Source organism: Mobula hypostoma, chromosome 7 (assembly GCF_963921235.1).
Source record: "Mobula hypostoma chromosome 7, sMobHyp1.1, whole genome shotgun sequence".
Taxonomy (NCBI): Eukaryota; Metazoa; Chordata; class Chondrichthyes; order Myliobatiformes; family Myliobatidae; genus Mobula; species Mobula hypostoma.
Window position 1 is genome coordinate 91,918,569 of NC_086103.1, and position 11,648 is coordinate 91,930,216.

At 45.2% G+C, this 11,648-nt stretch overlaps 1 protein-coding gene across 1 annotated transcript; it reads left to right on the top strand.

The window, feature by feature from the left end:
• The first annotated feature begins 3,758 nt into the window (after positions 1–3,758).
• Positions 3,759–4,370, top strand: LOC134349927 (zinc finger protein 768-like). The gene is made up of 2 exons (XM_063054885.1): positions 3,759–3,796; positions 3,914–4,370. The coding sequence occupies exons 1-2, from the start codon at positions 3,759–3,761 to the stop codon at positions 4,368–4,370; spliced, it is 495 nt and encodes a 164-aa protein (XP_062910955.1).
• The last annotated feature ends 7,278 nt before the right edge of the window (positions 4,371–11,648 follow it).

Sequence of the window (11,648 nt, forward strand, 5' to 3'; positions counted from 1 at the left end):
CTCCGTTTACACATCGGCTTCTTATCGGGGAGTTCTATCTCTATTTACACACCAGCTTCTCATCAGGAAGTTCTGCCTCTGTTTTCACTCCAGCTTTTCATCAGGGAGTTCTTCCTCCATTTACATACCAGCTTCTCATCATTGTCTTTTACCTCCATTTACGCACTAGCTTTCTGTCAGGGAGTTATACCTCCATTTACACACAAGCTTCTCTTCAGGGAGCTCTTCGTCGGTTTACACACCAGCTTCTCATCATCGAGTTCTACCCACATTTACACACAAGCATCTCATCAGGGAGTTCTACCTCCGTTTACCCACAACTTCTCATCTGAGAGTTCTTCCTCCATTTAGACGCCAGCTTCTCTTCAGGGAGTTTTCCCTCCTTTTAGACGCCAGCTTCTCATCAGATTGTCCTGCCTCCGTTTACACACCAGCTTCTCATCAGGGTGTTCTACCTCCATTTACACACCAGCTTCTCATCAGGAAGTTCTACCTCCATTTACCCACCAGCTTCTCATCACGGAGCTCTGCCTCCATTTACATACAAGCTTCTCATCAGAGTGTTCTGCCTCCGTTTACTTATCAGCTTCTCATTGGGAAGTTCTTCCTCCATTCGCACAACAGCTTTTCATTGGAGAGCTCTTCCTCTTTTTACACATCAGCTTTCGTCAGAGATTAATGCATCCATTTACACACCAACGTCTCATCAGGGAGTTCTACCTCGATTTACACACAGGCACCTTGTCAGAGAGTTCTCCCTCCGTTTACACACCAGCTTCTGATCAGGGTGTTCTACCTCCATTTACACACCAGCTTCTCATCAGAGAGTTCAGCCTCCGTTTAGACGCCAGCTTCTCATCAGGGAATTTTACCTCCATTTAGATGCCAGCTTCTCATCAGGCAGCTCTTCCTCCATTTGCACACCACCTTCCCATCGGGGAGTTCTTAATCCGTTTGCAAAATATATTTTCATCAACCATTTCTGCCTCCACTTACACACTCAATTCTTGGCAGAGAGTTCTGTCTCCATTTACACACCACCTTCTCATCAGAGAGTTTTACCGCCACTTACACACCAGCTTCTCATCAGGGAGCTGTTTCTCGATTTACACACCATCTTCTCGTAAGGGAGTTCTACCTCCATTTACACACAGACATCTTGTCAGAGAGTTCTCCCTCCATTTACACACCAGCTTCTCGTCAGGGAGTTTACCTCCATTTACACACCAGCTTCTCATCAAGGTGCTCTTCCGCCATTTGCACACCAGCCACCCATCAGGGAATTCTTCCTCCGTTAACATACCAGATTCTCATCAACGAGTTCGCCTGCATTTACACGCCAGCTTCTCATAGGGGAGTTCCTCATTCGCTTACACACCTACTACTGATCAGGGAGTTCTGCCTCCGTTTACACACCAGCTTCTGATCAGGGTGTTCTACCTCTATTTACACACCAGCTTCTCATCGGGGAGTTCTTAATCCGTTTACATACCATATTTTCATCACTGTTTTCTGCCTCCATTTACACACTAGATACTTGGCAGAGAGTTCTGCCTCCATTTACACACCAGCTTCTCATCATTGAGTTCTTCCTCTATTTTCACACAAGCTACTCATTAGAGAGTTCTGCCTCCATTTGCACACCAGCTTCTCATCAGGGAGTTTTACCAACATTTACCCACCAGCTTCTCATCAGGAAGTTCTGCCTCCGTTTAAACTCCAGCTACTCATCAGAGATTTCTTCCTCCATTTACATACCAGCTTCTCATCAACGAGTACTTCCTCCGTTTACACACTAGCTTCTCATCAGGGAGTTGTTCCTCCATTATGCACACCAGCTTCTCACCGGAGACTTCTGTCTCCATTTACACACCACCTTCTTATCAGGGAGTTCTACCTCCACTTACACACCAGCTTCTCATCAGGGAGCTCTTTCTCCATTTACACACCAGCTTCTTGTCAATGTGTTCTACCTCCATTTACACACCAGCTTCTCGACAGGTAATTTTACCTCCGTTTACACACCATCTTCTCATCAGGGAGTTCTTCCTCCATTTACACACAAGCCTCTCGTCAGAGACTTCTGCCTCCGTTTACACACCAGCTTCTCATCAGGGAGTTCTTCTTCCATTTACACTCCAGCTTCTCATCAGAGAGCTCTGCTTCCATTTACACACCAGCTTCTCATCATTGGGTTCTACCTCCATTTAAACACCAGCTTCTCATCAGAGAGTGCTGCCTCTGTTTACACACTAGCTTCTCATCAGGGAGTTTTTCCTCCATTATGCACACCAGCTTCTCATCAGAGAGTTCTGCTTCCATTTCACATCAACTTCTCATCAGAGAGTTCTTCCTCCATTTACACACCAACTTCTCATCAGGGAGTTCTACTTCGGTTTACACACCAGGTTCTAGTCAGGGAGTTCTTCCTCCATTTACATACTATGCTGCAGTTCAACCTTGAGCTTCAGATTATCTTGGCTCTGGAATATATTCCCCATAGGTTAAATTGTTTACCAATAATTCCAAAAAAAAGATCAGGACCTTTACTGTGGTGATGTCCGATGATGGTTTGAGAAAGATCAAGAAAAATGTAGGGACAAGTATGTAGCATTTTTGATGTCTATCTTCATTGAGGTAGGTTCTATAGGCCAAAATGAATAGTATTATATCTTGCATGCCATCTTGGTGCAAATATGAATGGAGACAAATTTTTGTGCGTAGTCAAATTTATGGAAGGTTTTCCTGATTGTTGAAGTTAAAGGATTAAGTGAGATTGAAGATTATTTACACTGGTTGGTGCCATTTCATGCGTTATTTTTGGAGTTATCACATGATGAAATCCTCTCCACTCTGCCCGTTGACGGACAGATATGTATTTGCGGGGCACCTCCTTGGCAATTGAAACAACAAAGTGAGGAGAACTCTGGAGGTGGCTTTTTATGAGCGGACAACAAGCAGGCAAGAAGTCCTTTTTGAAGTTAACACAGTCGACGTTTCCTGTCTTGACTGTGGTCACAATTATAGCATCTCTAATGTACGCTGATATATCCCCTTCTTCACAGATGTGGACAATGTGAATAGATTTGTTACTAAGTTTTTGGATTTCAGTGAAGATTTTTTCTGCTCCTGATGCCTTTGTATTTTTGAGATTCGGTATGGCCTTTGGGACTGACAGGACTAAATAGTTTGCTGTGGAATGTCATGGACAAGATCAAGTCAAGTCCTTCCAATGCTATCCACTTTGTGTTTAACCCTGATCCCTGTTCCTGGCTGTCAGTGAAATGATACCTTGGATGTTTTATCATAGCTAAGCTAACTTTTACTGCATACCAGTCAGATACTGAGCCTCTGATGCTTGGTGTGTTCTTTACGTCTTGGGTTTTCTGCAGGATTTTGGTCATTTAGAGCTTTTTTTCCCATTGAATAAAAGAGAAGCTTTCTAGGAAAGCCTTACATTTATAGTTAAAAATCTCCTTGATCTACCTGTCATTCTCATCAAACCAGTTCTGGCTCTTCTTGGGAAGAAACCAAGAGTCTCTCCACTTGCACCAATTATGGCAAACAGATATGGTCAGCATATAAACTGTGGACACTCAACAGCTCCTATAGGCTGGGTGTTAACAAGTTAATTATGAGGTTGTCTGTGAAGAGCTGCCTTTGTGAGGACTGATACCTTTGACATATTTTTGAAGTACTTTGTTGACAGTAATATCTGCATGAGGCCATGGTCATCAGTATTTGTCATGGTACAGGGGATGGCAACATCTTTGCAGTCCATCACCCAGATAATGATGTAATATAACAGATGCTAGCTTGGATCAGGCATGTGCACGACCCTGTTGGAGACAGAATTACCTACTACATTCTTCCTGATTACAGCTTGCTAGAAGGCTCATTCTTTGTCTCCGAGTTACCAGCCTCCGAGTTATCAGCCTCCGCAGTCTCAAGACCCAGCTTCCAGCCTTCAAGCCTCAAGACCCAGCTCCCAGCCTTCGAGCCCGAAGACCCAGAGCCCAGCCTTCGAGCCCGAAGACCCGGAACCCTGCCTTCGAGCCCGAAGACCCAGAGCCCAGCCTTCGAACCCGAAGACCCAGCGCCCAGCCTTCAAGCCCGAAGACCCAGAGCCCAGCCTTCGAGCCCGAAGACCCAGAGCCCAGCCTTCGAGCCCGAAGACCCAGAACCCTGCCTTCGAGCCCGAAGACCCAGAGCCCAGCCTTCGAACCCGAAGACCCAGCGCCCAGCTTTCGAGCCCGAAGACCCAGAGCCCAGCCTTCGAGCCCGAAGACCCAGAGCCCAGCCTTCGAGCCCGAAGACCCAGAGCCCAGCCTTCGAGCCCGAAGACAGAGCCCAGCCATATCCTGTCCTGAAGCCATGTCATGTCCTTGCCTAGTTCTGGGGTCCGAGCCCAGAACAAGAACAAGGTTCTGGGTCCTTGTCCAGTCTCTGGCTTGGAGTCCAAGCGCAGGCTCCTAGTTCATAGTTCCTTGCCCGGGTTCCCTGTCTTGTCCATGTCCTAGCCCAAGTCTGTGTTCCTGTCCCTGTTCCTTGTCTTTATCCTGTCACATCCCTACTCTAGTAGTCCTGTTCCTTGTACTTCAGTGTCTGTGTCTTGCATTTGGGTCCATTCCCAAATTCCCAGTTATGACATTGTCATTGAAATAGACCAGAAAAACTGGGTGTTTTGCACTTGGAAGATGTCCAAAATGGTTAAAGCAGTGATTTTAAGAAAGAGTTGGAAGGCAGCTACAGTAACAATTTACTTTTATTTGGGTAGCGCAGTGAATCACACCACCAAGGACAGCTCTGACCTTTGCACTGTGTGTGTGGAGTTTGACCATGTCTGTTTCCCCATGTTCTCCAATTTACTCCCACAAAGATGTGAAGGTTTTAAAGTTGATTGTCTTAATTGTCTGCTGTAAATTGCCCCTAGTGTGTAAGTAAGGTGGGTGGCAGAATTTGTGGGGCTAGGGTAGGCTATGGAATTGGGAGTTGTTGAGAATGAAATGGGGTTAATGAAGCACTAGTGTAAATGAGTCAACAGGCATGCTTCTATGCTCTATCAGTATGAATCCCTGTGACTTTAGTGTTCCAAGATGTACTGTCTGGGTGTTTCATAACATTATTAACAAACAATTTGATGCTGTAAGAGAATGTTGGGATAAGCTCCAGTCAAGATGACAGCAAGCTGCAATTACTGTTGAGGTCACAGTAAACAGTACTGTTGGCCATTTTTTAGGTTTGTAGATGTGGGTTCGGGGAGTTGGGATCAGGTTAGGGTTTAGGGACAGGAATGTGAGGAGTTAGAGGTTAGAAACATAGAAACATAGAAAACTTACAGCACAATACAGGCCCTTCGGCCCACAAAGTTGTGCTGAACATGTCCCTATCTTAGAATTAACTAGGCTTTACCCATAGCCCTCTATTTTTCTAAGCTCCATGTAGCCATCCCGGAATCACTAAGAAGACCTTATCGTTTCTGCCATTAAAGGCCAGCGATGTGGATGTGTGATGAAGGACATCCATGGTCAGATGTCAGTGTGGTAGACCAGCGAGGACGATGGCAGATGACCACCCTCCCCACAATCAGGTCAGCAAGTGTTTGGCAGGTTCCAGGATCAGAGTTCCATGTGAGTGGAAAGCATGAAAGCCTGTGACCCCCTAGGTTCAGGAATTATCAAGACTGGCTTTTCATCAGTGAGTCTGGAGTTTGGGGTTCACATCCAAGATCTTCATTCATTATCGCTGGTGATTTCTGGGGTTGATACTGAATTTGAATTGGCTTTAGTTCTTATATCCTTCACTTACATGAGGAGTAAAAATCTTTACAGTAAGAGTCTCTATCTAAGTGTGCAATGTGCAATTGATAGTAATTAATAATAAATAGTATTTACAACAGGACAGTCAATATAACAAAAAAATACAGTTGTATCAGTATGAATTAATCAGCCTGATGGCCTGGTGGAAGAAGCTGTCCCAGAGCCTGTTGGCCCGTTTGTCGGATGGTAGCAGCTGGAACAGTTTGTGGTTGGGGTGACTCAGGTCCCCAATGATCCTTTGGGCCCTTTTTACGCACCTGTCTCTGCAAATGTCCTGAACCGTGGAAAGTTCACATCTGCTGATGCGCTGGGCTGTCCGCACCACTCTCTATAGAGCCCTGCGATTGAGGGAAGTACAGTTCCCATACCAGGCAGTGATTCAGCCAGTCAGCATGCTCTCAATTGTGCCTCTATAGAAAGCCCACACCAAACTTCTTCAACCGTCTGAGGTGAAAGTTGTGCTTTTTTCACCACACAGTTGGTATGCACAGACCACGTGAGATCCTCGGTGATGGGTATACCAAGGATCTTAAAACTGCTCAGCCTCTCAACCCAGATCCATTGATGTCAATATGGATGTCTTCATTCCTCCTATAGTCCACAACCAGCTCCTTTGTTTTTGCAATATTGAGGGAGAGGTTGTTTTCTTGACACCACTGTGTCAGAGAGATGACTTCTTCCCTGTAAGCTGCCTGGTTATTACTTGAGATAAGGCCAAGCAGTGTAGTATCATCAGCAAATTTAATTAGCATATTGGAGCTGTGGGTGGCGACCCAGTCATGGGTATACAGAGAGTAAAGGAGGGGGCTTAGGACACAGTCCTGAGGGGCTCCTGTGTTGAAGGTCAGAGGGGTAGAGGTGAGGGAGCCCACTCTTACCATCTGCCGGTGATCTGACAGGAAGTGTAGGATCCAGATGCAGAAGGCAGGGTGAAGGCTGAGGTCTCTGAACTTCTTGTCAAGCCTGGAGGGAATTATAGTGTTGAATGCCGAACTATAGTTCAAGAACAGCATTCTCACATCAGTATCCTTCTTCTCCAGATGTGTAGGGATGTGTAAAGCTATGGCTATTACGTCAGCTGTCGATCGGTTGTGTCGGTAGGCGAATTGTAGGGGGTCCAGTGTGAGTGGTAGCAAGCTGCAGGTGTAATCCTTGACCAGCTTCTCAAAGCATTTGCTTATTATTGAGGTGAGTGCGACAGGACGCCAGTCGTTCAGACGTGTTACCTTGATTGATAGATAGTCCAGAAGTTGAGGTCCAATAGATGGGGCCCTTAGTGTACAAGTGCACTAGAGAAGTTGAAGACCCAGTGTTCGCAAATCCATGAATCATAAGGAGGCTGAAGGACAGAGACAGCTTGTTCTGGGGTTAGAGGATTGTGTGAGGGCATGGGTGGATTGGAGGGAGAAACAGTATTTGTTGTTGTGCACCATGTTGTCTTGCCAAGCACGATGCACCTGCTATTTTGGTGCCCAAATGTGTGGTGACATTTCCATTGTTAGGTTGTGTTGGTTAATGCAGCCAACTCATCTTTCTTTATGTTTCAATGTACGTGTGATAAATAAGTGAATCTGAATCTGACTGAAGAAGCAATTTAGGAATTTCGTAAGGGAGGAGACAGTGTCAATATTTAGGCAGACAATTCCAGAAAATCATGTCAGAGCTATGAATTCAATGGAAATGTTTAACCCAGGCAACCTGTTCATTTTCTATACCTTCACTGTATGGTGCGGGTCAGTTTTGACCCGGCCCAAGAATCCCCTCATAACAAGTGTCTATACCAAACTTTGAACCACAGATCTATTTAGAATGTATAAATAGCCTTTTGACATTAATAAATGGGTGATTAATCCTTAATTAATGTTTCAGAGCTCTAAAATCCATTTCAATAGATACGGGTCAAATTTGACCCGGAACAACCTCAATGTACAAAAATTTGTAGCACCTGTCCACAAGTATAAAATTGTTAAATATTTTCATTTTTGCACATTCTGGGTCACTTTAGGAAAGTAATCAAATTTCGGCTAAAAAATAGCATTTAGGGTGTTTTTACTGCTGTCAAATGTCAAAACAGGTCAAATTTGACCAGAACAGTATGTAAGGGTTAAGAGGGTGGAACTAATGAAGCTCAGACAACTTCAAGGTTTGTAGTGTTGGATGAAAATACAGAGATCAGAGGGGACAATAACACAGATTGACCTGCCTGCATTTCCATGGTCTTGATGCAGATTTCATGTGCGCTGATGACACGCCTTTGGGGGAACAGGACGGAAAGCATAATGAATTTCCAGTGGTAACTTAGCTTTACAATTGTGTTGACATCCCCAGAACTGCAATAGTAGCCTGTGGCAAGAAGAAAGCCTTTGAGGGTGGAGTGGAATTGGAGAGGATTGTCAGCTTTGAAAGACATATTGATAAAGCTTTTAAATGTTTATGATATTCAGAGATATTTAAGAACTGTTAACAGGGCTATTTCTAATTTTAAAATGCACAGCAAATAAGATGTATTTTAAGTGTAATTAATTATAAACACAATGTCAGGAAATGTAGAGGAGGTTTGACCCAAAAGGAGAACAACGGAGACATTTTAGCAGTGAGCAATAACTTCAATGAGAGACCACAAAATAACGAGCCACAAAACAAGAGAAAACAGAAACTAAACTCAACAAGGTAAACTTCAGGCAGTGAGAGTGAAAGCTAGAGACAACTGATTGAAGTTGGCTAGTTTGATAAGTGAACAAGGTTAAATAGACTGCAGGTGATGAGTCTGGAATGAGGGCAGGTGAATCCTACCAACTGGGTGAGGAGAAGGTGCAGGCCAGGAGGTGTCAGCAGAAGCAGGGGAGCAGGACTGACAGGGGCCAGCCCTCCCCCACCCCACCAGCCTGTCTCCAAAATGGCCCAGGATGATCTGCATGTGTCCAGTGGAACTCACCCACGATGTAGCTATACTGCACATCCTTCCCAGTCAACCAAGTACTGCACGCCCCATCCACGGTGACATTAATCTAGCAACTGGTAAACTGTGAGCACTGCCTCACCTTCACTATCCTAGGTTCTAGAGGTGCAGCCTCAGGTGTGTTGTGTGGTCCATATACGACGGGCTTGAGGAAGGTAGTTGTGATCCTGTAGGATGGTGACAGCTTACCATCCTACAGGATCACAACTACCTTCCTCAAGCCCGAGCTGGAGATGGTAAGTGACTGTGTTGATATGATGGGTGATCTTGAAGGGACCAATGAACCGGGGAGAGAGCTTGCGGGAGTCCATGCACAGGAGCAGATCTCAGGCGGACACCCAGACACAGTCCCCTGGCTAGAGTAGTCTGGCTGGGTGCCAATGACAGTTGGCCTGGCAACAGTAGGCATGATTGGTGGCTAGGATGGCACTCATCCAAGTATTCCAGCAGTGGAAAACCAGGGCCCTGGTGGACAGGACCTCCACTGTGCACTCCTCTCAGGAACAACAGCGGTTGGTGGCCATGAAGTATTTCAAAGGATAACATACCTGTGGCAGAAGAGGTGTGTAGATTGTGGGACAGCTCAGTCCAGAACAGATGGAAGGGTCAGAAGCAGCAAAGCATTGCAGAAACTCCACTTGCTGACTAACTCTTTCTGACTGTTGTTATGTAGATGATAGCCAAAGGACAAACTCATTGAGTTTTAGAGGACGAGGCAGTAGGCTCACCAGAAGCGGTAAACTAATTGTGGACTCTGGTCCGACAAGTTGTCCTGAGGGAAGCCATGGAGGTGAGCGACATGTTGGAGAACCAAGCCTGGTGTCTCAGTGGCTGGCGGGAGCATGGGGAGGACAATACAGTGGGTCACCTAGTAGAACTGGTCATGATCACAGTGGCCTCATGGAAGGTGGCAAACTCGTGATGCTGATGTGGGACCACAGACGTTGGGGGACAGGTAGACGCCACAGTAGCCCAGAGGCCTGATGGTTGGAGGAATTGGACCAGGTTTTATTTTTCATTTTTTTTCTTGCATATTTTGAGGAATAGAGAGCATGTCCGTAGGGTTAGTACTTTGCTCTGGGTGTCGGATGTGGGAATCCTGGGAATATTCCAGTCTCCCAGATGACCACATCTGTGCCAGGTGTAAGGAGATGCAGCTCCTGAGAGACCATGTTAGGGATCTGGAGCTGCGGCTTGATGACCTACAGCTTATTAGGGAAAGTGAGCAGGAGATAGATATGGGCTACAGGGAGTTAATCACTCCAAGGCTGCAAATGGATGACTATCAGGAAAGAGACGTTTCGAATCAGGTGCAGAGTATTCTGAAGGGAGAGGGTGAACAGCCAGAAGTCTTGGTACACGTTGGTACCAATGACATAGGTAGTAAAAGAGAGGAGGCCCTGAAGAGAGAATTCAGGGAATTGCGCAGGAAGTCTAAAAGCAGGAACTCCAGGGTAGTAATCTCAGGACTGCTGCCTGTGCCACCTGCTAACGAGCACAAGAATAGCATGATCAGGTATATTAATTTATGGCTGAGAGACTGGTGTAGGGGCAGGGCTTCGAGTTTCTGGATCATTCGTCCCTCTTCTGGGGGAGGTACAACATGTACCAAAAGGATGGGTTACACCTGAACCCAAAGGAGTCCAGTATCCTAACATGTAGGTTTAATAGAGCTGTTAGGGAGAGTTTAAACTAATTTGGAAGGCTGATAGGAACTGGGGTGATAGGACTGAGGAAGGGGAAAACAGAAATAAATCAAAGATAACGTGCAACAGAGATGATAGAAAGGTCAGGCAGGAGGTGAGGCATAATCACAGCCAGTGGGATGAGTTACCTGGCAATAGAGGCGTGATGCAGTTAAAACAGAAAGCAACAAATACTGGACTGAAAGTGTTATATTTGAATGCATGTAGCATAAGAAATAAAACAGACAATCTTGAAATTCAGCTACAGATTGGCAAGTATAACATTGTGGCCATCTCTGAAACTTGGCTAAAGGATGGCTGCCATTGGGAGCTGAACATCCAAGGATATACAGTGTATCAAAAAGATAGGTTAGTAGGCAGAGGGGGTGGTGTGGCCTCGTGTATAAGAAATAATATTAAATCATTAAAAAGGGTTGACGTGGGCTCAGAAGGTGTAGAGTCTCAATGGGTTGAGTTAAGAAATGGCAAGTGTAAAAGGGCCCTAATGCAGTTGTATACAGGCCTCCAATTAGCAGCCAGAATGTGGATTACAAATTACAGCAGGAGATAGAAAAGGTGTGTCAGAAGGGCAATGTCATGATAATCGTTGGGATTTTATCATGAAAGTGGATTGGGAAAACCAGGCCAGTACTGAATCTTGAGGGAGAATTTGTAGAATGTCTAAGGGATGGCTTTTTAAAACAGCTTGTTGTTGAGCCCACTAGGGGATCAGCTGTGCTGGATTGGGTGTTGTGCAATGATCCGGAGGTGATAAGTGAGCTTAAGGTTAAGGAACCCTTAGGGAACAGTGATCACAATATGATCGAGTTCACTTTGAAATTTGAGCAGTATTTCAGTGGAATAAAGTGAAACTACAATGACATGAAAGGAGAATTGACCAAAGTTGACTGGAAAGGGACACTAGCAGGAAGGAAAGCAGAGCAGCAATGACTGGAGTTTCTGTGAAAAATGAGGGAATTGCAAGACAGACATATTCCAAATAAGAGGAAATTTTCGAATGGAAGGTGGACACTACAGTGGCTGACAAGTGAAGTCAGAGCCAAAGTAAAAGCAAAAGAGAGGGCATAAGGAAGCCAATGCTAGTGGGAAGATAGAGGATTGGGAAGCTTTCAAAAACTTACAGAAGGAAACTAAGAAGCTCATTAGAAAGGAAAAGATGAATTA

What these genes read in the sequence shown, in the direction of transcription:
- LOC134349927 (XM_063054885.1), top strand. Translation starts at nt 3,759, where the DNA reads ATGGCAACATCTTTGCAGTCCATCACCCAGATAATGAT. An exon ending in TCCATCACCCAGATAATGAT is followed by an intron (nt 3,797 to 3,913) that starts GTAATATAACAG and finishes TTTGTCTCCGAG; the next exon opens with TTACCAGCCTCCGAGTTATC.